The sequence below is a fragment of the Myripristis murdjan genome, chromosome 20 (genome assembly GCF_902150065.1).
Source record: "Myripristis murdjan chromosome 20, fMyrMur1.1, whole genome shotgun sequence".
In the NCBI taxonomy this organism is placed as follows: Eukaryota; Metazoa; Chordata; class Actinopteri; order Holocentriformes; family Holocentridae; genus Myripristis; species Myripristis murdjan.
In genome coordinates, this window is record NC_043999.1 from 21,062,468 (window position 1) to 21,088,605 (window position 26,138).

General features: G+C 39.4%; 2 protein-coding genes across 7 annotated transcripts in view; one reads left to right on the top strand and one right to left on the bottom strand.

The window, feature by feature from the left end:
• waca (WW domain containing adaptor with coiled-coil a) overlaps positions 1–19,634 on the bottom strand; it is a 33,420-nt gene extending 13,786 nt beyond the window's left edge. Inside the window, exons 1-6 of one of the 3 annotated variants that reach the window (XM_030078936.1) lie at positions 19,383–19,634; positions 19,155–19,185; positions 18,093–18,285; positions 7,619–7,710; positions 3,730–3,845; positions 3,505–3,620 (exon numbers count right to left, since the gene is read on the bottom strand). In XM_030078936.1, the coding sequence (XP_029934796.1) occupies positions 3,505–3,620; positions 3,730–3,845; positions 7,619–7,710; positions 18,093–18,285; positions 19,155–19,185; positions 19,383–19,423 (589 nt within the window). In that variant the 5' untranslated portion in view covers positions 19,424–19,634. The remainder of the gene's footprint in view (positions 1–3,504; positions 3,621–3,729; positions 3,846–7,618; positions 7,711–18,092; positions 18,286–19,154; positions 19,186–19,382) is intronic. The other 2 variants (XM_030078934.1, XM_030078935.1) reach the window with 2 other exon arrangements.
• A 3,041-nt stretch (positions 19,635–22,675) lies between these two features.
• Positions 22,676–26,138, top strand: part of mpp7a (MAGUK p55 scaffold protein 7a) — a 140,402-nt gene continuing 136,939 nt past the window's right edge. For 2 of the 4 annotated variants that reach the window (XM_030079632.1, XM_030079633.1), the window contains exon 1: positions 22,676–22,931. The gene's annotated coding sequence lies outside the window, so the exon portion shown is untranslated. The remainder of the gene's footprint in view (positions 22,932–26,138) is intronic. The other 2 variants (XM_030079635.1, XM_030079636.1) reach the window with 2 other exon arrangements.

The window sequence follows — 26,138 nt, forward strand, 5'->3', positions numbered from 1 at the left end:
CCCCAATCTTTGTGGGGGACAAAAATGTCAGGAGATGTCCAAAACATAGTTACTATTAGCCTACTGTAAAGATGCTGCACCTCATGAATGTTATGTCCATTTCAGGTGCTGAAAAGCTTTAGGAGGTATGTATAGGTTTTCATAAATAGGTTATGAATTATAAAAGGGATTGGGACTCAGTGTAGAGACTTCTCCCTATCAGTTGTCCAATTGTCACTTGCTGACTGTGCCTATAGTATATAACTACTTCTCGTCGACTTGAAACTTTATAAAACATTTTCACAGCAGCTATTTTGACATGAAACATCAGGAAACATCAGGCAATTGTAGCAGAGCATTTCCAGGGAGCAAGTAAGCACAACACCAGAACCCTGGCTCTGTTAGACCTAAATGGAAAACAACCTTAATTAATTTCATTAGTAACACCTTTTTACTCTGCTATTCATGTCAAAATGCCTGCCAAGGCCTATTTTGCCTTTTCTCCCAACAGGATACCACATTATTGAGGGTAGGGGATAGGTTCTCTGCCCACTCTAAACTGAAAACACTAGGCCATGTGTCCACTTAAAGCCTAACAAACTAATCTGAGTTTATTTCAGCTGTGTCACCTGTCTGACCTGTAAGAGTGCATCAGAGGAGACTAAGGAAATCAACAAACTGCCGACCTTGGCAGAGTCCCAGTGAAAATGCGCAAATACTCTATGAGACATGCTGTGCTCCGCTGGGGTTGAGGCTGTCTCCCTGGCCATCTGACACAGTTAAGGGAAACAGAGGGAAAGAGTCTTTACTGTGACAGTCTCTCCCATCAGGCCTTGTGAGTGACCATGTTTCCCCATGTTGTTCGCCCATCTGAGTTACAGACCACCCCAACAGTTTGAACTCCTACTCAAAACGGGGATGGGATAGTCTTTAAGCAATGCTTCATTATCCCTGAACACCTTCAGCAAATCATTTGTCAAGCAATACAGAACATTACAATCATCCAGTTACTGTTAATTCTGCAAATAATTCTAGGCTTTGTTTTAGTCAGACTAAAGTTAATTTAGGTGCTGTTTAGCTGTAGGTTTCTAGAAAGACAGAGGGAACTCACATTTCAGTCTAAGTTTTGGTATAACCATTTCAGTAAAGGGTTTCAGTGCTTTTACAATCTCAGCCTTCTCTGTACAAATTGATATATGCATGATGGTCAAAAGCCAATACACAAGTTCCTAATCTCTGGCAAAAGGGAAATAAAGGCATAAAGTTATTCAAGTTGAAAAATTACAATGTTCATTACACTGGCAGAACCCTAGCAAAATTGTTACTTTACTTGATCACACAACAAAGAGGTGACAATAAAAACCAAAGAAACGTTGAAGCATTGTTGCTATGAAAAAGATTTTTTTTTTTTTATCAGGCTTCTTGTGTCGTACATGGCTACAATACATTGCTGTTTTTTTTTTTTTTTAAACCTCATATTCTTCTCTTTGGTACATATGAATGAAATGAATTTGTCCAGCTATTCTGCTACACTGATTCCCTGGAACAGCAAAGCTACATCCTGTATGTTCAGTATGCTGAACACGCATCTCACCTCATAGCGGAGTGTCAATTTGTAGTAGAGAGATTTTGTGTATTTTGCTTTATATTCTGCCTTAAACAAAAACACTGTTTATTTACAGAATTTCTATTATCGGTTGGCCACCTGTGATACAATGTTGAGTAATTTTATAAGCAACTATCGCATTTATCAGCAGCTTTACTGAACCACTAAAATGTCTCAATATTAATGGGATACAGTATGTATTCAACTACTCTTCTTCAGTGGCCTGTGATGTTGTTGATATAAGAGGCTGACTAAGTTTAATTTCACATGAAGATAACTTTGGCAGACTGAATGTCCATTACTGATAAATACTGTGCATAGTTCTCTGCAAAGAAATGGGCAGTTGATTCTAGGCTTGAACAGTATCCATATTCTCAAGACCTCAATACACCTTGCAATGTACTGCATTGTGGGGTCTTTTTTAAAATAAATAAATACATAAATAAATAAAACTTTATCCTCAGCATCTGTGTTCACAGAACACATACCACATGGTGGCACCATTTACTGAATCATACTGCATTGTGCATGTGGTGAGGGGGCATGCAATTCTTTAACATTTCCCTTATCAAGAAGAAACTAATTTGTTATTGATAAGGTCTGCTATATAACTCGAGAACAATATCGTATATATTGAAGACCACCCCGTACTGTTCTGAAATGTTCGCTAATTCGTTTTGTATCAGTAGTAGGCCTATAATAAATTTCATGTAGGTGACAACAAAGTTAGCAAATGTAAATTGATTCACTCTACTCTCAGTCTTGTGATGGCTGTGGACTTAGTAATGTCTGTAATATAGTGACATTTACATTTCAGACCAATGTGGCCGCTGTCAATGCTGCTTTAAACAGTATTTTAAATTCACCTGATCACACTGGTAAACACAAGTGTACATTTATGTCAAGTCCTTATGGTTCGCCTCTTCTCTAGTCTCTATTCTATATTCAGTGACATGCTGTCTGTAGGGCTTCATCTGCAACAATTCACAGCAGCCTCTACTACCCAATGTTTTTCAGATGAACGATGGCTAAGTTACATAACGAGTGCTGTGCCAGTTGTCCTGCTTGGTTCTGGTACACACATCTCAGACTAACTCACTACTACTAAATCCATGCATCAATACCTGAATATTTCTGCTAGTGAGTGCAGCTGTAGAAGGTATTGCTATGCAGAGACTGCTGAACTGGTAGAGCGTGAATACTGATGATACGCACGCACATGTTTAAAAGGAAAGGGCGCGTGTAACAGTTTGGTGTGGAAAGATTATATCTTAGTGTCAATTTCATACTCTCATATACAGTATCACTCGTATAACACACAAATATAGTTCCTTCAATTTAAATATTGTTGTTGAGGCAGTGCAAATATAATTTGAGAGGTGGAGCATTGAACCAAGTGGCCTTTTCCGGCCAGCTGAATTTACAATTAAATCAGGAATATCTGTAAATACAAATAACAAAACCAGACACATTACAGAACTTCAAAAATCAAAGATTTTTGATCACAGTAAAGGAAGTTTGACTGTGCAGAGATACAATTCAGAGGGCTTTACTTTAAACATCAGCATGCACTGCTTAGCCATATTTAGTCTCAGTCTTTTGGTAAGCAGTTCTTAAAGCATTCATCAGCTACAGATCAGCTTAGCAATAGTCATCACTGACTAAACCATGTCAATGTTCTGGCAGATTTGTGGTAAGATGATGGAGAATCCACATTCCCATTTTTATATATATATGCCTTGCCCAAGCCAAAAATCGACATTAAAAAACATTGTGAAATTGATTATTGAGTGTACAAAGTGTGTATTGAGTGTATATTGAGTGTTTGTAATGTAATAAAAGCATGTGCAGTTCATCCAGATTAGTCATGCCAGACTGTTGAGGAAACTGTGTGTTGTGGGAATTTACGCAACACTTACTAGCACCAGTAAAGCCAGAGGCTGCCGATGCTTGCATGGCCTCCCTTCTGTAGTCCCTGTCTTTGGGGAAACTGTTGACAACTGCGGTCTTAGTGGCCTCTTTCTGCCTCTGCTCTCTGCGGGACACACACACAGCCAAAATTCACTGATGCATCCAAACATTACTTAATACTGAATAAAATACTGTCTACAATCTCACAGTTAGGGTAAAATAATCACAGCCACCTCTCCAGCCACTCTTTGGGCTTCTCCCACTGGGAGACCTCCGTCCTGCAGTTGTAATAGTATTTCTTCCCAGAGGAGCTGATGTGCTCTGACCAGTCGTCCCCGGGTTCATAAGGCTGAGGGGAAAGGAGCAAACATTTGGTAACATTAGTGTAAATCAGTACCATTTTGTGCTGCTATGAAAACAAGAGGTAAATGTGAGATTGAGAGAGAAAGGTGAGTAAAATAGCTGCAGAGACAGACAGTGTGTGTGTGTGTGTGTGTGTGTGTGTGTGTGTGTGTGTGTGTGTGTTGGGGGTGGGGGGTCTGATGCAAGAGCTTGCAATTTAAGATGTAATAGAGATATTGAGGTTAAGGGTAGCTAGCTATACATCATTCTCTGAAGCTTGGATGTTATCAGAGAAGCTTTCTGGGCAGAGTAATGCTTATTTGACAGCCAAGGTTTGCTGAGGTTACCAAACTAGGGCAGAGTTCACCCTTTAAAAAAAAAAAAAAAGAAAGAAACAAAGAAAGAAACAAAAAAAATACAGAAGGACTAGAACATTTTATTACTGCAATCCCTGTACTCCCTTCTTGTTTCACCTCAGTCTAGATTACTTTAATCATGTTGTGAGATGTGTGGCACATTTCCTGTATTTTAGCTGTTTTAGAGGTGAATATTTTTAAACAAACACATCTAAACATTGCTCTCAGGTAAGGGAAGAAAAATCAGCATATTAAATTGTACAGTTAAAAAACCAACTTAATCTTCCACATCATTTTATGGACTAGAACTGAGGGAAAGTCTTGCTTTTGTAGAAATGTCACAAGAACATATATTTAGGTATCGAGTTAATACCAAAATATTGGTAACAGTAGTAAGACGAGTGTTTTTACAACATTGAAAGCACTGATGTAACTTGATCCTTCACTTATGTGAATGCACCTAGAGGATGAAACTAGGAACACCCACTAATAGCTTGATAGCCATTGCTAAAGTTTGGCACAAATTAGAACAAATCTGAAATCAGCTCCCAGCTGGAGCCTCCACACATTAAGAGGATCTTCCTGAATTATTGTGCTTTCATTTGATGAAGTGCACATTCTAGACCAGAGATGCTCAATTCTGGTCCGTGGAACTGCCAGCCTTCATTAGCCATCTAATGATTACTGACTGACTTAAAGGCCAGGTGAATGTAATTATTAACTAGCTGATCATGCGTCCTGAGGAGCTGAATTGAGAACCGGTGTTAGAGATGATTTGATGAGCTCAGCACACCACACATTTATGGATAGTCACACCTAAATACAGTAAACACACTGTAGCCTGAAGCCAAATCAACCAATTGACAACATCAAAAGAAGAGGGAATAGGGCCAAAATTGGGGCAGACGTGACTTGTCAACGTGACTGATTACAGAAATATGTCAATTTGCGTAACGTGAGTCAACATGTCACAAAGATAGTCGTGCCCAGTCAAAGCATGTATTGCCCCAGAAAACAAGCAGCTGAAACACTTTGCCCATGATCACCTAAAGTGTGGCAGTATTTTAGATAGTGACCCAACAGTATGGTGGTCTGTACGCTCTGCAAACTGTTTTATCACAGCAGCACAACTGCTATGCAGCCAGGCACCAACATCCTGTTTCCTTTTTGTCGCACCCAAGTATGATATTAGGATTATCAAACGCAGCATTGAAATTGTTATTCTAAATGTTTCTTTATCGCCGCAATGTCAAAGGGTTGCTACAACACTGGTGCTATAACAGTATGTTGTTCTATTGTTGTTTTACATATTCTGTTTTCTGTAATAGACATGTACAGGTGCTAAAAAATTAGATCAAAGCAGCCTGGGCTTCCATAACACCTCAGCAGAGCCACAGGCTGATCGCCTCCATGCCATGCCGCATTGATGCAGTCATTCATGCAAGGTCGACATTCCTGTATTATAAATCCTTTTTTTGATTTGTCTTACGTTATATTCTAATACTTTGAGATACTGGATTTTTGATTTTAATGAACTGTTAGCCTTAATCATCAAAATTAAAACAAAAAAGGCTTGAAATATTTCACTTTATGTGTAGAATATCTGAAATATATTGAAGTTTCACTTTCTGAATTAAACTGTGGAAAAATAAAGTTTTCCATGATATTCTAATTATTTGATATACTATATATTATTTGATATTATTATATACTGTATCTGTATTTTTCTGATCAAGCATCTGACATTATCAATATACATTTGTTTTTTTTTTTAAGACAAGATGATTGAATAAAATACTGAAATATTAATGAGAAGGTTTGATATTTATTTTGGGTAAATTGTTATATTAATTAACTATTTAAAAAAAAGAATTATTAGATGGATCAATTAAGAAAAAAGTTAGTAGCAGCCCAAGTCAAAATCATAATTAATTCCACAACATAAAAACTATAGTCTAAAAACAACCACCAGTTAATGACAATGTTATCATAGTTTAAAAAAAAAAAAAAAAAAAAAAAAAAAGCTTCAATAAATGTCTCCTGAACATCAGGTTCAGCATGTTCATTAGCAGCCCCCTCACACAGCCTTTCTGCCGTTGGGTCATCTCCCTTTAGCACAGGACAGAGAAGCCCACCAGGACACGCTGTGTGCAGCCCAGTAGTTGCAGCCTTCAGTGTCTCCCAGGTTCTGAGACTGGACTTTTCTATTTGGATTGAGATAATATCTGTTTTACCTAGTGTGTGTTTTCTCTTGTTTCCTGGATGGACTGCAACAGCGGAACTAGCTCTATAAATGTGAATGTCCGTCACTGGCCGTTGCTTTTTCAAAATATTCATGGCAGTAGCCAGCTGTCAGGACACTAAGGTCAAGACTTTGGTAATTACTTCTTAGAAAAATGAATCAGCACTACTTAACTGTTAAATAATCAGGGTTTGAAAACGTTTGGCCAGTGCAGCAGCTATTCACAGAATCAAGGTTAAAACAGACACTTTTTAAATGTATTCATGCTGCTACTGCATTAATTATGGTAACCTATGGGAACTGTACATTACTCAATTAATTCAATCAATTCAATTCAATGGGCCTTTATTGGCATGGGAAGCAGACGTTTAAATTGCCAAAGCAAGTGTATGATAAAAAAAAAAAAAAAAACAAATATCCCAGCCATATACTAGGTTTTGATCTAGTATAACAATTGAAGGGAATAAAACCTGGTTTGAGACACTATTTCTTCTTTGTTGGTTTTGTTGATGGCTGGTCCTCACTGCTGGCGGCTGCCTTTCGGAGTCCAGCCGAAAGCCAGGCTGAGCCAATAAACATCAAACACACTTGATATGAATCGGAATGCCTCCAAGTAGCCCTGAGCGGATTGGCTTGATTCTGTAAGCTGCTCACATTACAATATTCTCAGGGCAGATTCTCGCCCTTCAACTGGGAACTCACCACCACCAGAGTGGGAGCTACTTCCAGTATCTTCTGTGCTCTCTTTTTTTTTTCTTTTTAATTAAAATAGAGGAAGACATCCAGTCTATCTCTTGACGTGTTCCCGAATACATGCAATTATAAGAAATGGTCATCTTACAGTCAAGGAAATTCTGTGCAATATGTAAAAGTTTTTAGTTTGAAGAAATCCAACAGGCCTTAATCTGTGTATCCAGTTTCATCTTGTGCTTTTGAAAAACTGCTACGGTCACTTATCAAAGCAAAGTGAGAATGTTTCTCATCATATTCTTCAGCAGTTGCTGTTTAAAGTGCACTAAGATTAACATAGCATGGTATGAGATGAGAAATGACATTAATGCCTAGCACCAAGAAACGACTGTATTCAAAACCTGCATTGAAAAAGGATGGTTGGAAAGGGAGGTTGTATTGAGTGTCTGCCCCCATGCTAAGGCAGAGGCAAAACAAGAGTCATGTACTTACTGTGTCTGAGGTCTTGCTGGGGTTAGAATGTGAGTTGGAGCTATGAAGGGAACTGTGGTTGTGAGAATTTTCTTGTGGAGAATAACTGGTCCCTGCAACAGAGCACAAGGAGAAGGGGGAAAAAAACACATTAAGAGAACAACACTCAGCCTTTAGCAGTAATATGTCAGACTCAAGGGCGATTATTGTAAAAAGCCTGACAGATAACTAAGAAAGCTGTTTTGAGTCACAATCTTAATAAGAAAAGAACATTATGCAGCAGACACAAGCCTGAGGTAGTCTTCATACAGCTGTGTCTGATAGAACAGCTACAAAGTGATAAATTAAAAAAAAAAAAAAAAAAAAAGAAATACTGGATTCAATTCACATTTGGAATTTTGCTCATTAGCAACAAAGCAACATGGTTCTCTGGGAAGATGTGACTATATTACAAGTCAAACATGTGAACAGGAAACTCAAAAAGACGAAACAACTGACAAGGATGAAAATCTGGCCTCTAGTTAATTTTATTGCCAATAAATTTAATGCCAGTGCAACACTTGTTTGGTCTATTCACTCTTTACTCAAGCAATTTAAAAGCATAATATGCCATATGACATAATCTCTGACAGAACCACACAAACCATATCAAGACATAATCAACTGCCTGTGAACATAACACACACATAATTAAGATCATTGCTACACCTGTAAGCCTAACAAAGATCACCGGTCTAAGAATGTCAGTACCAATACTCAGCTGCTTTCACGACAATTAAACTGACAGACTGTAATTACCCCAGATATCATCCACTGAAGTATGGTCACCATAAAGTCAATTTCAGCAAGAAAAATGCCCTTCCTTAACACAGGCAGTGGGCAAGGGCCAGTAATCAAAAAGCAAGTTTGAGCCCGCTTTTACTCAGTCAATCTTATCAGGGCTCCCCAGCTAGTATTAGGGGCTAGAAATGTACAAGCCACAGGTTATTTTGAGATTCATAACATTTTTTGTAAATGGCTTGAGGTGTTTAAGGGGTGTAACAGTATGTCAGCAAGGGTTGCTACAATGGGAGAGGAAGGCTTGGATGAAAGGCCTCTGGTGACACGGCATTCTCACATACAGTGAGAAAGGAGGAAGGATGTGTTGAATGGTACTGCCACAGGAAAAAGGGCATCTGCGGCCATAAAGAGTTATCTATGACAATCTGTACACCTACAGCATCAACAATATTGTATGGCAAGGCCAGTGCTTAAGAATTAATACTGAAAAAGAATACTGCTACTCAAAAACTAAGGCACTGCATAGAGCAATCTAGTCTAACCTATGTGTAGCTGGGAGAGAACTGCATAAATTAGAGATGCAACAAGAAGACATTCTGATGGCTTGATTGCATAATTTTACAAATATTAAATCATTTATATTTACAACACTGAAGGCCTTCGCACACCGGCTGCATGACGAATAAATGACACGAAAATGTGAACTTGTTCTTATCAGCAGTGATACGAATCTGCGACAGAAACTCAAATTTAATCACAGCTGCTGCCGTGAACGGAGACGCTGAACGCACGTCTCTGTTCACAGGAGCAGCTCGGACAGCAGCCGGCTGATCCAACAGCTGATCTCACCAGGATGACTGACAGCATACATTTAATGAAGCAAAATAGTTTAATGTCAGCTCCACCAGACAATATCGTCATGCTTGTATTCATAAATACATGATGCATAAGATGCATATAATGATACTACATGAATCAATATACTGATGCATTGATCTTATTTCCCTGCCCACCATAGCAAGCTTGCCTGCAATGAAACAAGCAAACAAACAGACGGGAGAGAAAGACAGAGCTGATCAATCAGTGTAGATACAGTTCAAAACAAAAGTGGGATATTTATATCATGCATCAGCACCCCACGTGTAGATTATGCTATGTGATTGGTTAATGACTTTATTTGCTGTGCAAAAGCTCAGAAAAATTGACATTCTGAAATAAATAATTAAATAAATAATGTTTTTCCGCTGCGTCATATCCATGTTCTGTGTAAAAGTACTCATGACAAAAACAATACTTTGAAAAAATACGATGATGTACAATCAATAATAGACAAAGGCCTTAAGGAAGAGGAAAAATCAAACAAGCCTTTCTTTCGCTCCTGCAAAGAAAACATACTCTCAACTGAAACAAATGATATGGTTAATCAAGTGTGTGGCTGCAACTGCCTTGTGAAAACAAAAAACAAACAAAACAAAAAATGTATTGGAAATCACATTATCAGTCTTTTAAATCTGACTTATATGTGCAAAGTGATCAATACAGAATATAATACAATACAGCAAGAAGTGACTGTACTGAATGGCTCCTTCCGAGTTTAACAGGGAAGGAGGATACTGATGAGAAGACATGTTGAGTACTTTGATTTTGTTTTGAGTATAAATGCATGTCACACACAAGGTGTGGTCATTCAAAACTGAGGATTTAAGTCACTTCGAGTGAACACAAAGCTGGGATGTTGTATCCTCCTTATTAGCTAATGTAGTGTCATATTCAAATATGTTTCTGTCTTGAGAAGTTTGATGCAATCTTGTGTTAACTAAGGTCACATTTAAAGAGCTCAGACTAATAGGCACATATCACAGCCTTTAAAATGCTCAATGGTCAGTAGTGACACTGGTTACTTACTGCATCCTTGGAACACAGCTGACAATTCAACTGAACTTTATCATTGTAATTTAAGTGCACAATGACTCCAAAACGTCAGGTTAAGATCACCCAAAGGTCATGATCCATCCCAAATAAGAATATCACAGTCAATACAAACCACTCTAACAAGACAACATTTAATGATAAGCCAAGTACAGCATGCTAAATTGATCTGACTTGGAAATTCAGAACGGTCAAATAGTGATTTATCTCCCCTAGTCTGGAATCACACTTAACATATTGAACAGATTACTTATAGACTGCACAGAACTTGAATGGAGTAGTGCGGCCTTTCCCTTTCAAATCAACCTATTAGGATGACCAAGTGACAGCCATTTTTATGTGGACAACCGCCATGGTACTAGGCTAGATTCCATTCCACTAGATTCCAGTTGGTCACTGACTCTCTCCAGTGAGTGGTTTTGCAGCAAGGACTCAACTAGTGGCAAGATGTCTTGCGTTTCAGCTGGTGTATGTAGCGACAACAGCTTGTTGTTAATGTCAGATTTCAGTTGAGTTTTGACTGTTGTCTAAGCACTTGTGGAATACAGCAGGAACAAATTTTATGTTCCCACATCCCTTCTGAAATGAAAGAAGTGGGCACGTGACATATATCTGGGCACAGATAATGATTTAACTCACTATTCAGCTGGTAATTTGTCAGTGGACGAAATTAATGTAGAAATTAACACACAAAAATGCAATGTGAATACATATGATATGATAAGAGTGGTTGCCACCTGCTTGTTTGTGGTACATAACATGCCAATGATGGGCTGTTAAACAGCATAAAACCTTGCAGGCTTCTTTTTAAATGTCAATACACATTTGCTCTTGCCTTCCCGGGTTTTCTTTTGAAACAACTGTTAAGACTGCTTATGTGTTACCTCAGTTTCCTCAGTGTGCACAAACTGGGAGGGCAAAGCATTAACTGCACTCCCTACTGATGTTTTTAAAGTGTTTATCACTGGTTGGCGCCTCATTTGGTTGTCCTTCATTCATTTTCTTAAATTCACAGAGTCAACACACATAAACTCTTAAGTCAATCTGGTCAAAACTGTGGCATTCCAATATAAGAAAATTTTAGTCTTACAACTCAACTCACTTGGATCACGACATGTTGGGAGTGAATGTGTTTTGCTTGTCTCAATTAGTGCACAACTGTAGTCTTATGCCCCATCAACACTTATTCCAAGAACATTCCCTGGCTCAAAATACAAAATGCTGGTTACTCAAATGTTGTAGTATTTTTTATTTTTTTTTTTTCTGTTGCAAATTCAAAAGAATGTTTCCAAGAACTCTGTACTGAAATTTGGTGTTTTTTTGTTTTGTTTTTTTTTTTTACAACCCACCACATTGTATCAATACCACAGAGCACAGAAACATTACGATGCTTGATGCCAAGTTTCGATACTGCACTTTTAGGGAAAAATCAATGTATCACCACAGAAATCCATGTTCATGCTGCAGCCCATCACTGTCAGTGCTGTACTCAGCTTTGGCTGTGACTGCCAGAGCAACAACCTGCAGTACATTCATGAGAAAATCTACTGAGCACATGGCTGACACCATAGCTTGTCAAACAGACAGAAGACCAAACTCGGAAGGACTAACACCAAGACCATCACAGCGTGCAGTTTTTTAATTTTTTTTGAAAAGAGCTGAAGAGCGAGGTTTAAGATGTGGTAACAGGCTCTTCCACAGCAAATACAAGACTGTGACTGTAGTATTCAACTACAGCCAGCAATGGCCACGTGGGAAGTCCTTAATTTGTAAGCAAGGACATGACTGCACTTACATGCTATTCAATACAACTATCAGACAGTGTTTATTTCTTAGGACATAATATTACTGCGTTTTATGTCATGCAGACAGACCAATCTTTTTCTCTTTAGTTTTTTTTTAATTGCTGCAGACTTGTGTTGGGAAAACCAGCTGACCTAAACAATGTGATCACATCTCACTATGTAAGCTAGAAGAGGACCTCTTAGTCCCCTAATCACTTTTATTCTTGATAGTGATTACTTAGCCATCTCAGATACCCTGGATCGTCAGAATTCTGTTTGGCCTAAATATGACTCCCCATGCATCCTCAACATGTAAGTGTAGCTTTTACAACAGGTGTAAAATTAAAAATGGTATGCTATAAAGTTTGAAGGTCTCATGTTTTAACTGTGTAGCTGCCGGTGCAACTTCTGAGTTCCCTGCAAAACTTCACCCACACTGTTTAAACACAATACATATGTCTGTCCACTTTATCATACCAAAGTCAGCTAATTTCTTTAGGCTACTCCAGGTGAAAAGTGACGCTCTTCTAGGCCTTTTTAGCTGGCTGTAACCATTTCTCTGGGTCAGATTCAGAATCTCCTTGATCTGCTGACACAGGCATAGTAGGCATGGGTGGTGTGGCATTTTTGTTGTCAAATAGGACTGTATTAATGTCCCCTTCATGGTAACTATTTCAGAATGGTAGATGCATCAGCTAACATGAGCTTACACATACCTGCGACTGCTTCGTAGTTACTAGTTCAGTAGAGGCGACAGAGAAACGGAGAAACAAATGTTACCAATGTGTAGTCCAAAGAAGGGTACCAAAATAATACACGCAAACTCCGCAAACTGTTTTACCAGATCATGCTTTCATGCTTTAAATAACTACAATTAAAAAATAAAGAGTAACCACACACCAGTGTGATCCATTGATTTTTTTAGTGGCAATGGACTAATTTTTAGTTGCAGTCTGGAGTCCAGAGCAGGATCCATTATCTCCCCAAGAAGACAAAATAATACCTGGCTTCATGGAACTAATTTTTTTACATGCTTTAATTCTTGCGAAGTTGCTTGATACCAGTACTGAAATGTCCCAATTAGGGGTGCACTGACTACTTGACATGAGATTTTACACCAGATCTGCTCAGACGGGGTCCAACACTTCTGTCTAACTATACTGCTGATTGTATTAGCCAAACTCAGGGGCCAGTACTGCCTAAGAGGTATGTTAGCTAAAAAAAAATGTGGATTTGAAACCATTAGAGTTTGAACAATGTTTGAACACTGCTTGAATAATGTTGAACATTTCAAACAGTGTTTAAACAGTATTGCTGGATTGGGGGGGGGGGGGGGGACAGCACACCTGGTAACACTGGGCCGACCTGTGCAAATAACCCAGGTGTGGGATTTCTACAAAAGGGTGCGAGGAAGATACAAAGTTTTCTGATGGTAAATTATACAAGGAAAAAGATGCCTGTGGAGGAAGGAAACAAAAACTTTCGAAACAACAAATTTCATATATCACTTGTTGACCCATTACCCCGGTGAGCATACTAGCTTTCTAGGTGTGATTTATTTATTTATTTATTTATTGCGTAGACTGTTAAACCCTCTGAACTTTTCAGATGGATGGAATTAGGACTGGCAGGTCAGGCTTTAAGAAAAATAGTCGATTGTAATCCGCTAAGAGAAATGTAATGCAGTTGGTGCATCCCTTGTCCCAATTATTCCCAATGTTTTAAGTGCCCCCTGAGCATGCTTCATTCAATATCACATGAAATGTGATAAGATCATACAAAGATAGTGAATAGAGAGAGCTGAGCAGGGCTTGTACTATTATACATAAATATTATAATAAACACCAAGGCACAAGGTCACGCCATAAAACCATAAAAGTGTCAGACAATAAGACTCTGACTCTATGTAGTAGATGTTGCAAAATAATGTGTAATTCTTCTTGCCACATGGTAAGCTAAATTAATTTTAAGTCAAATTTCTTGATTTCTTTTTTGATATTTAATCTATGCAATGTAAATATGGAGTAGACATAGACACTAAAGGCTTGAATGAGTCTTTATGATTTCCCACGTCTTTTCTCTAACTGTGCTCCTTAAATGTTCTCAAATTTATTTTGAAAATCTGAGGCGAGGAACTGAAGACTGGCTATGATTAACCTGTCAATCTTTATTGGGGATATTCATGAATGAGTGAGAGCCAACATGTTTGGGATCATCACAGACTTTCAGATTATTTGTGGTGGTAGCGGGCCCAAGCACAAAAGACATATACTCAACAGTTTTTAGAAATCAAGCTGTGGAAGAGCCTGCACATGCCACACAAGAACCCAGCCTAATCTTGTGATGTGTTGCCACAAATACATGTGTATCGACAACCCACTGCTTTTTTAAGCATCAGTTCCTGACCGGTTACAGTCTACACATACAGAAACTCCAGGACTAACAATTCCGCTATCAGTTCTTAATAGTCTAAACGACTGTGATCCATTCACACATAACTTCCCATTTCCTTTCCCCATTTCTAGCAGGCCACTTGCAGTGACCCAGTAATCAATACTGTCTGTTTATGTTCAGTGCATTTCCCATCATGGCAGAGAGCTAAGGCATGTGGAAGTCTAGACCACTGTTACTGAAGCCAGAAATGTCACTAAATGCAATTAACATAAAAAAGATGTGTGTAATGGGGGAATAGCAGCAATCTTATGAACTACTCACAACTCCTGTGTGTTGTTACTTTGAAGACATGCACAATGGTCAAAATTCCTATCACAGCTGAGAATCCACAAAGTCATACATAAAACCTCCCTCACCCTTGTTGACTCATGATTACAGGTCTTATCAAAATCAACGCAACAACACTTCCATAAACAAATACAAATAACAAGGTGACCTCTTGCCTAGCGGCACTTTTTAAACCTCCATTTGTATTCACAGATATTAGTCAAGTTGCAGCCACCTCTTGCCTGCATGGTAGCGACCTGTATCAAAGTCACAAATGGCTTAATAATGTGCAAACAATTTTATCCTAAAAGACTATAGGTCCATCCCTTTTGGCAAGAATATCACCCAATACAACTGTTTCTATCATCAAATACACTACTGTTTGCAAGCAAAGATCTAATAACAAGCGAAGAACAAGCTAATAACAGTACTCTATACTGAATTACAAATTTATGTCAACAATAATTTTGCAAGAGTTGTATTTTCACAATTGCTGCCAACTTATTTTGGAACTGAACTCTCAATCTGCAGTCGTGTACTGACTTACAACCAAAGTAGTAGTGTATGAAGTGTAATTCACGTTTTCCATTTTTCCTACTGAGCAATCACTACAGCACTCAGCCCAATAACAGACCCCTTTCTGGTACACATTAGTAAATATACCTATATGTGCTTGGTATAAGCCTGAAAAGGAAAATGTCTTAAATCACAAATGTATCAAAGGTTAGCAATAACTAGGTATTGGTGGACAAGCATTACTCAGGATCATTACTCCACTGATGGCTCCATGACACCAGTGGAGTATTGATAAAGGTATCGGTAGCAATAAATTCCTTGCTATAACCAACCCTATGAAAACAAAACAAACAAACAAAAAAATTACAATTAGCAAGAAATATAGTAACATCAAGGGTGCACACAAGGTGCTCCACTGTTTTCTCTGACAACCAAGAAGGATGAATTGCTGTGACTGTCTGGAAAAATTAGGCCTCTGAGAAATGCAGAGTGCTGATTTTAGTAATTCACATATTTGAGTTTAAATTAAAATGTAACTGTTAGCAGGTTTCAAAGGCTACAGCATTATAAAACCCCCAACACCTAACACATGATGTTATCAATTCAATAAAGAGCAACCCTATAATTTGTGATAAGCAACTACTAACTTGGCGCTTTGAGAAGGTGTGGCGGTCATGTCACATTGTTTCATTCTAGTCAGAGGCTTCAAGCAGGAAACTGAACTCCTGATGCAATGAAAAAGTAACTTCAGGATATATATCTTTTTCATTTGCTGTCACAGAGCTTGCAAGACAGATAAACTTGTCTACAGAATGATCAAACCCAGAGAGAATAGGGTAGGCTAAAACACCTAGAAACACAGAAAAATTACTAAAATACTCCCATAATGTTACTGTACTGACTACATGTGTCTTTGGTACCCTGTAATATAAAGGTTATAAAGAGTGGAGATGATCACTCACACATTTTCAATCAGAAAACTGACATAATGGCACAATAAATAAAGAGTTCATACACTGATATTCTAGGTATTTGTTGCGTATAGATACACCTTCAAATCAAAATAGTGTATTACTTTTGGACTCAAATAGCTCTAAACAAATCAGAAAGAAAGCATAAAAGAATGTAATGGCAGAAAGGGTTTGCAGCTCTTGCACTGTGTCCAGTGGACAAAGAAATGCCCAACAATATGGCAAATATTGGATCAAAAACGCCTGGAAGGCCACTGGCCTTGGATCCAGGATCTCTGACACGATAAACATATGCTGTACCAGCCAATCTACAGTCTAAACTCAAAAGTGATGCAGCAATTAGGCTCATACCTATGGACAGAGTGATTTCTGATAGCTGTTGGTCACATCTAAAAAGAAAAGCACCATAACTGTTCTCTGCAGGATGCCAGTTAAGTTGTAAATATCCAAAAACCAAATGCAACTTTTCTGAAAATCTTAAAAACTGGAAACTGCTGAGAGACTTCCGATACTGTTCATTAATTAGGGATTCTGAACAGATTTTAATCTTAAGCAAGTTCCACAAGCTGGTTCATTCATCAAATCTCAGTCTCCACAGTAACCCCTTGTCAAAATTACCACATGGCCTCTCTGTTTGTCACGGAGAACCTTGCACATCCTCAGACACTGTGACATTAAAAGTATTTTGTACTATACTGTTAATAGACAGAGTACAACTATTAAGACCACATGTAAATCCAATATTAGTTAACTCAAAATGATAAGAACATTAACTTCTATTTTGCCATATTTTCATACAAAGTGATGTGCGAGAGGTATTTTCCCCAATATTTATTCCGAATGCCAACTGACCTGACTGGTCCTTACTTAAAGGACGGACACTGAGTATTGACTGCTGAGATTCAAAGTGGGCCTTACAAAATGGTCTTGTCAATGTATCATTATTTTATAGTGGTGCTAAAACAACTCCACAAAATAATAGTGCAATACTGCACAATGTATTCTCATTCACTACAATGAATGAGAATGAGCTACATACATTGGAAGAGCTTCTTAACTGGCTATGAATGCCTCTCATCTTGGAGAGAAAAATAACTCTGAAAATCTTAATGCACATGTAGACTTGTCAATCCCATCTGATTTTCCATCACTGAAATTTTGCTTGCTCAAATTTGAATACATTTCTACTCTTGAAAAATTAAAAAAAAAAATAACATTTTTGTTCTTGTCATTATTGAACAAATTCAAAACTAAAGCATAATAGAGACACTGGGTGCACTCACAAGAGGATCTCTTCAATAACTCACTGAGCAACATGCAGACAACTTGTGGGTGTTTTTGTTTGTTCCACTGCAGTAGTCATATTCAAACTAATTAGTAAAACTTCATATCATTCTGGAAACAATGACTTTTTCAGATTAACTAACAGCCGAGCTAAACACACCACAGGAAAAAAAGCACCTTAGTGTGAGAAAATTCAATTTCTTACTATTCATACTGATCAGTGCATCTACATTATGCTTGCTTCAAAATAACCACGGCTAAAAGGGCAACTTCTTCAAATCTTTAAAACGTGAATAGAGCAAGCAGCACCTTGAGTGTAGGCATAAAAAAAAATTTCAAACACTGTAGAGACTGAATTTCAAGTGTTTCAAACTTGGTTTTTAACTATGAATATGATGAACTTCTTAGGAAAAGCCACTGTCTTCTGAGCACTGTCATCTTCAGCCAATTCAGTCAGTCATTTCTCTTTAATCTGACTACATTAGACTTTCAGAAACCAGTGATTCTCACCTCCATCCCTGTCTCTGGCCCGGTGTGTGTGGACAGCCTTTGCTCTACTGTGCCCGGTGCCGTCAATGTGTTTGTTTTCAGGGCTGTCAGACCTCCTGAGCATTTTGCAGGGAGGAGTGACATCTGAGGAGTCTCGCATCTTCTCATGGCGGTGGTCCCCTCCTGGATGGCTCTTGGACGAGTATTTGACAGTCTGCAGACACAAATACAAATTCTTACTAGATTCTAGCACATACATATTCAGATTTCACTTCTTATCAACCTTAATAACAGCTGATCTACCAAAACACTGTCACCTTCCCATGAAGGACTAAGTTTGGCTTTCTACAATTTAGCAGTGTCAAATTGCTAACATATCAAATTTTATTAACACCAGAATTAATGTGCAGGATTTATTCACATACATTCAGTTGATGTGTTAGGTTTTAAAAGTAACAGGTCAGACGAAGTAAATTGTTGCTACTCTTATGCAGATGCAAACACTAATCTATTGAAAATCTCACCGACCTCTCGTTAAATACACATTGAGACATATCGATAACTGTCTCATTTATCTTTGTAACTGAGAACTACGCAAATTTGATCAGACAAACAAATTAGAGCTGGCACTGTGGTCCTTAAATGTAAATAGCCTGTAAGTGACATTCAGATCCTCGGTTTTAGCAAACATGTCTGGAAACCTTTTATGTTTTGAGAGCTTAGCAATATCCTTAAAATGACAGATTGCGGTCAGGCCCTAATCGGACTGGCTAGCAAGTGAGCTAACGTTACCAGGCTAGCACTAGCTTCCAGCTTCCAGCTCCAATAAAACTCGTCAGTGCCTGTTCTAAAGCCCTTAACTCGACGGTTATATTCATTCTCCGTCACCTTTGGTTACCAGGGTTTGTATACGCCAATATTTGCGGCCCTCGGGTCTAAATTTCAAAGAAAAGCCGTTACTTTTCGCTGTATTTTCCGCACTGACTGGGGCCTGTTGTGCTCTTCAGAAGCCTGAACTAGAGTGTCCATTTTAATCTTATTTGTTGCTAGCCAGCTAGCTAGCTAACCTTAGCTAACAAGTACCTGATAGGGCTGAGAATCTCTTCGGTCGCACCTGCAAACATAAAGAAAGGCTTTGTGAATAATGAGGCTTCAAGTGTCAATACCACAGAATAGGCGAAAGTACTGCAACAGCTGAACGTGCAAGTTTCTAGCCACTTATTTTGGTTTCAATAAAAATGGCGGATTGTCAAAGCGTAGCTACGAGGAAAAGGAAAAATCTCAATAAGTAACGTTAGAAGAGATGTTTACCCATCGCCGAGTCTCGGTTGTTTCCTTGCATACATTACCATCAATGCCGTGTTAGTGTGTTTGGAGTGGGATGTGAAAGATTGACAACGATACTATGTTTTTTTCTTGTTGATTCAGCAACCTGAAATCGTCAATTATTTCAGCCTAGCTTGTGGGTATTTCAATGCTTTCGGCTTCGCTAGTCGAAAGAGCGCCCTCACTCAGTCCATCTCCCACTCACACACACACCAACTGGCTCTCTGTGGCTGCGAAAAACGTAGCACCCAAGCTGCGTACAGGGTTGCCAGGTATGACCCATTCCCCCAATATGGGAAAGCTCTGCTAAACTCAATGGCAACGAATACAAACGACATGTGATCTTAACAACAGTACCAACGTGAGATGTTTCGATTAAAGTAAATCTACACGTGTAATAATGTATTTTAATCACCCCGGTCGGCTATGCTATTAAGCTCATTATTAGATTTTATAAATTTCATTTGTTGCGCGCATTAATTAGCGGAAAGCTTGCAGGCTGTTATGGTGTCAGGTTAATGATTTCTGCTAGTGGTATCACAAGGCTGAGTGTTTTTATAACCCTGAAAAAACTGCAAATGCGATTGACAAAGCTGGAAATGTGGCAAATCTGGCAACCTTGCCAGCAACCCCCGCCCCCGTCAGCAACATCCGGGACACACGCTGACTAGAGTCAAGTCGCCTAAACTCATAAATATCTGATATGCGTTCCTGCCGTTGTTTATGTATGTGTGTGCAGGGGACAGATTATTATTTTGCACGCATAACTTAAAGCGCAAGCGAAACAAGTGGAGATTTGATGCTCATGCGTTATACACGCCAGCAGATTTTACCAGCGGACCGACCAAGAGCAATCCTTGACTTGTTCTCTCCTGACATCTACTGGTTATACTTTGATATCGCATGCAAAGTTTTTCCATAGATGCACAATCCCTGAAATATTCCTATAATATTCCTCCATGAACTTACTTTTTTAGTCATATGGCATCTTTCAAAAATGTGGCCTATTACAGGATCGTTATGGCTCCTTTTCTTAAGGGTACATTTGCATTATACTATATTAAACGACAGCAATGCAGCCAAATTGTATAATATACCAATTATTTATGTGAGACTTTGCAGACTTTTTTCCGTGTTACTCTGTGTTACCTGTCTTCCTTTGTTCTTAAATGGCAGAGTTCTGCATATCTTGTTAGTAAGAACATGGCAACCCTATAATAAATGTTAAAAAGATATTGTACAAGTATCACAACATAGAAATGTCATAGTGATGCCATAGTGGGTTAGAAAAAGAAATGCCATAGATTTTGCATTGTACTAAATAAAATTACACTAATGCAGCCAAATAGTATATTATACCAATTATGCAATGTGTGAGACTTTTCGGACTTTTCCCTCGACATTTCTTTGATAAACGTAGAAATCCTAAGATATTATGCAAATATAATAACATAGAAATGTTATACTGATACCATAGGGGTTTAGAAAAAGAAACACCATAGAATATAAGATGGCACTGAACACCACAGGCACTCCAGAAGTCTCTATGAGAAAGCTCTAGGAATAACATGGTGATTAATTTACATTTGGTCATTCGAAATGAAAGAGGGAGGAGTTGCAAAGCAGTCTCTCCACATTGGCTGCCTTGACCAGGACATATTGATGGCTGAGACAGTGGCTGTTGCTGGGCTTCCATTGTTCCCAGACAATAAATGCCAGATCATATCCCAGACTATGGACAAAAGAAGCTGCGGTTCAGCGTTTTGGCACACAATGCACTTAAATGTGGGGACAAGGGGGCTCCAGTGGGCGCGCCTCCATTGTTGGTGCATTTCTGGAACAAGCAGGTCGCACACACATACACAAGAAACACATACAGGTTGCATGTGAGCCTGCATGCATGTATGTGCGCATTCCTAAAATGTATGTGCAACACAACCAGTGTTGTCGTGCTTTGTGGTGACAGGGCTGCATTCAGTGGGGAATCTGCGCCCACATAAAAGGCAGAGTCCCCACCACAGCTCCAGGCAGATTTAGGATCAGTGGTCAGAGGTATGACATGCATTTCACTGGGACTGAGGAGATGCTAGTCTTACAGCAGATGGACTCCCCACTCCCAGTGTGCAGCACTCCTGTAGTTCAAGCTTCAGTTATTACTTGTTGCATCTTACTATGTTATGACCTGTAGGGGGCGATATCGAACCACTTTTCAATAACAGAGCTGTAAAAACCACAGAACGCACACATCTTATTCCCAATTATCTCAGCTACAGGCTTTACCCAAACTCTTTAGTACGACAAATATATTATTATTGTCATTGTTATTGTTATTTGTAATAGCACATATAAAGTTTGCAGTCGATAATGGTGTGGAGAGGGTGAATAACTCTTAGAATGGGCAAATGGTAGGCTATATAAATGCATGCAAATGTGAAATTACATGAGTTTGGACTCAGATTTGTGTTGTCTGTATGGTCTTGCAGTTAAAATAAATTTGACTAATCTGATATAGGTCCGTTAATTTGCCTTCCTTCCGTTAGGTTGAAAGTAAATTATTTTATCCTTGAAAAGAGGGCAATGTGGGGCTACACAGGGCACACCACACCAATATGTTTATCAGGGTTATCCTGAGTATACACTATTTTTCTGTATCATTCACTTCGTCTATATTTTAATTTCATTCCATCTTACTATTTGAATAAGGTATGCATATTTAAAACGAATATGTGAGTCCCTCAGTGAATAGATATAGATGTGTTGCGCAGCGTCAGCACAACATTTCACTTACTTGATTTTGTGTGTAATGTCTCCCCTATCATGAAAGAAAAAAGGGGCTGGGGGCTTATATGGTCACAAAAAATAGAAATAAAAAAAAAAATAATAATAATATTAATAATAATAATTGAAAAAATCGTAGATGTGGCATATCACAACCATGCTCATTTTTGATCTGTGTTTTTTTTTTTTTTTTTTTTATAAATCGAAATTTCCTATATGAATTTGATTAAGAAATAGGTTATTGTCCAAGTGTCCTGTTTTTGTGTCGGTGGAGAGGCGGGGCTACTGCGCAGGAGGTAGCGTTTGATTGACAAGCCGATTAGCCAATGAAAATGCAGCTCACAACCACAGGACTCGCCTTAACAGAAAGCCGACCAATGAAAGGAAAGGATGGGCGGCCCGTGTAGCGAAGCGCTTCTTTCTCACTGATCTCAGAACGGCCGTGTTACTACAAATGACGGGTCATGAACACCGTAGGTAGATAAACAAACTGATTCCTAAACAGCTCGACGGTGAACAACTTTATCTGCTTTGGAGTGTGGCACGGACGAGGCGTAGCGCCGTGAAAGGTTGTGTTGAGCAGAGCTCCAGGAGAGCGGGGATGAGTTGAACTGGCCGAGGTGGTAGATTGCAAATCACGGCGTCGCAGTGGAAAATAAATGATCCTGAAAAGTTTTGCTTTCGTTGGAGTAAACTGTGGCCGACAAGAAGCTGTTCAACACCGAGCTCCGAAGCGGCAGTGAGGATCAACACATTGTATGTACTAACTTATCTCCTGCCTTGTTAAGCTAGCATGTGCAAGGAGAGCGTTTCCGGCTTCATTTTTCAAAACAAACATAAATCAGGAAAAATTCTTTTCATACGTCACCTTGAGTGTACCAATTTCTGAAAATATTCTTGATACTTGAGATGTCGGACGTGTGTACAGTGTGTTTATTGTGACCATGTTGCATTTGCCTGTGTGTGTTGGTAATAATTTTATATTGATAACAGTACTGCTGAGATTATATGCCTCAATTCTTCTTGCTGGGGCCAGTAATGTGAATAACCGTGTGAGTTTGATGGGCCATAGTGACACGAGCTAACAATTTCATTGATACTTAATATGTTTTCATTGTCACCCAAGTATGTCACATTGCCTTCCACAGATGACATTTTTAGTGCTTTTATTTCAATACGAAACCGCATAACTTCCGGTTCTGTCATGGTCGTGTGTGTAACTTCACATACCTCTGGGATTCAACCTTGCGTGGGAAAGTGGCTGCAGCGTTACTGCGAGTCTACAATGTAATGTTGAGGATGCCTTGCTAATTACAGTAAACTGTCTTAGTCATTGTATACAGCCAACAGTGGGAGCTAGTAGCCGCAGAGCTTAGACTTAACACACAAAAGCAAACAAAGAAGTACCTGTAAGGGAGGCCACCATATCTGCATATCATAATCACAGAACTGCCTTGTGGCGTAACTGCAGCTTTCACAAAACACACCCACAGCACAAAGTTGCTGTTGGCAGATCATGCTGCATCATAAATGAATTAACGCCAGGGCATATGCTTGGGCCTATGGAACATGCCTGCTCTGTGGCTGCCAGCAGGATAATCCTGGCATCATCCCAAAGCTTCATAATAACTAATGAAAGGTATAGTGAAGTCTACCAAGCTCCCCATTGTCATGTAGAACTGTGCTGGCCAGGAGTGACACTGTGCCATCTTGTGTGGCCACAGGGAATACAGAGCCCTTGTCCTGTGCAAAGTCAAGTGTGATGACACGGAGCTTGTCACCGGGTGACAGCGCCAAGCCTCTGAGCTGGCAGCTCACTGGGCCACTCAGCATTTAGCCGACTTCGTTTAGTTCCCAGCTCAGTTTCATTTGTTTGCTCACTTCTTAAATTATATGTGTACAGTGCAACGATACAGCACACTATGTCTCGTAGTCCTTCACCACCCTTGTTGCTCAATATACTAAGACCTGAATAACAGAAGGATGTGGTTAAGATCATGTTTAAGTGTATTATCCTTCATTTGTTTGGTATAACCACACCTATGAACCCTCCTGACAACCATAATTTCACTAGTTTCTTGATCAAGTGAATGAAAGTCTGAAGGCATTAACAATAATTAATTGCTGAAAAATGCCATTTAATTTTTTACTGAGTCATTTGTTTCCCTTGACAATTACTGACTGCATACATGGTGGATGCAAGTGTATTTGGTTGTCCGTTTGCATGTGAACTGCTGTACGTGATGTTTAGGCACTGGACTAAGGGTCATTCATTATTTGCACAAGTAGAGTTTAAAAGGAGAATTCCCACTGATTTCACCATCTCATTGCAAAACTGCATTTCACTGTCAGCTATGCAATATGCTGCTGTCACAATGCTGTTTCCACATTTGTTTGAATCTGTTGGCTAATATTGAAGGTGACCTTATAAACTTGGAGCTTGCTTGCTTGTCAGGTACAGTGTAGGCGTACTCTGTTTCTCTGGGTCCCTTCAGTCTTTTCAGCACTGTTTTGGTGCTCTGGTTATGAGAGACAAAGACAGAAAGAGGATGACCTTCTTTTGCCTTTATTTGAATACCAAGGAGGGCATTCTCTGGAGAGCAGGCACAGTGCCCCGTGTTGACTCGACAAAACCTCAATGGGTCCTCGACTGTTTTGGCCAGCTCCTTCGCTCTCTCTGGGAATAGCCTAGTTCTTCTTTTACATCTTCACCAGGAATAGGTAAGGAGCCTCCGTGCTGCAATCCGGACAAGTATGGAGTGTCTCTTGGAGGATTTTGATTATAACTGAATTAGTCTAGCTGATTTCTTTGGCTTGTATTAGTATAATGTCAACAGTCTTAGCACCATGGTGAGGCTGTAATGGCGTCATTATCATGGCAGCAAAATACTCTCGGTTACATGGTTAATATTCACAGACTCTTCATTGGTGCTTGGTGATTGCCGTTTATCAAACAAGAGAAAAGGTTTTCTGTTGACGTCTTTAATGAGTAGAAAGCAGCAAAGACATTGTCATGCACATTGCCCCGCTGAGCTGGAATGGCATGTCTGCACCGTATGAATGTTGGCGACCGTGTGATCATCTATATGCACGTGATCCAGCATGCATACAGATGTTAACATGATTGTTAGGTTTGAGTGAGCAGCACTCGAGTCTGGAGGCAGCAAAGGTCAGGGTGGGGTCGGACGCAGCGGCCCAGACAAGGCCCAGTGTTGAACGGTTTGCCCTGCGTGGTTGTCTGAACAGGTGTCTCTGAGCTGCAGCCCCACATTGCTCACATTCCCAAGGTTTTGTTTCGGGGGTGGAGGGTCACTGTGTAGGGGGAGGTAGGTCTGGGAACTGGGAATGCTATGCGTGCAAGGTCCAGCTCCCAGAATTCATCTTAGCAACCTGCTGATTGAGACAAAATGCTTCCTGTCATGGCAACGGCTTGACCTGTGTTTATTAGAAACCTGTTGGCTGCCCGTAGTGGCGGTCATAGCCAGGGACAATACCATGTGTTAACTTCCATAACAGTCAGGCTATTCTATGTTAATAGCTTTCCAGTGGCTTAGCGGTGGGAGGAATATTGGGCTTGGAGACGGCTCCACAAGCATCAGTTTGAATCACCATCGATTGGCTCAAAATGATAGGAAATTGCCTGATTATCTGAAGATGTTTTTAATTTTACTCCTTCTCAACCTTGATTTCACCTGTGTATTTCATCTGTTTCCCCTACACCCCATTTACCTTGCAAATGTCAAAGGGGTTAAAGGAGCTAGAAACTGAAGTTGCACAAGGCCACATTATGGGAAATTAGACCACATTATGAAATGTGACTGTGGACACAAGGCTTGTTTCTGTCCCTGATTTCACTGCAACGTACAGTAAATGTAATATTTGTGGTGTCAGCAAATCTGGATGCTCACCAAGGCAGAATTGCAGTCATCTGGTACTGAACTGTAGAAAAACACTAAAGCAGCT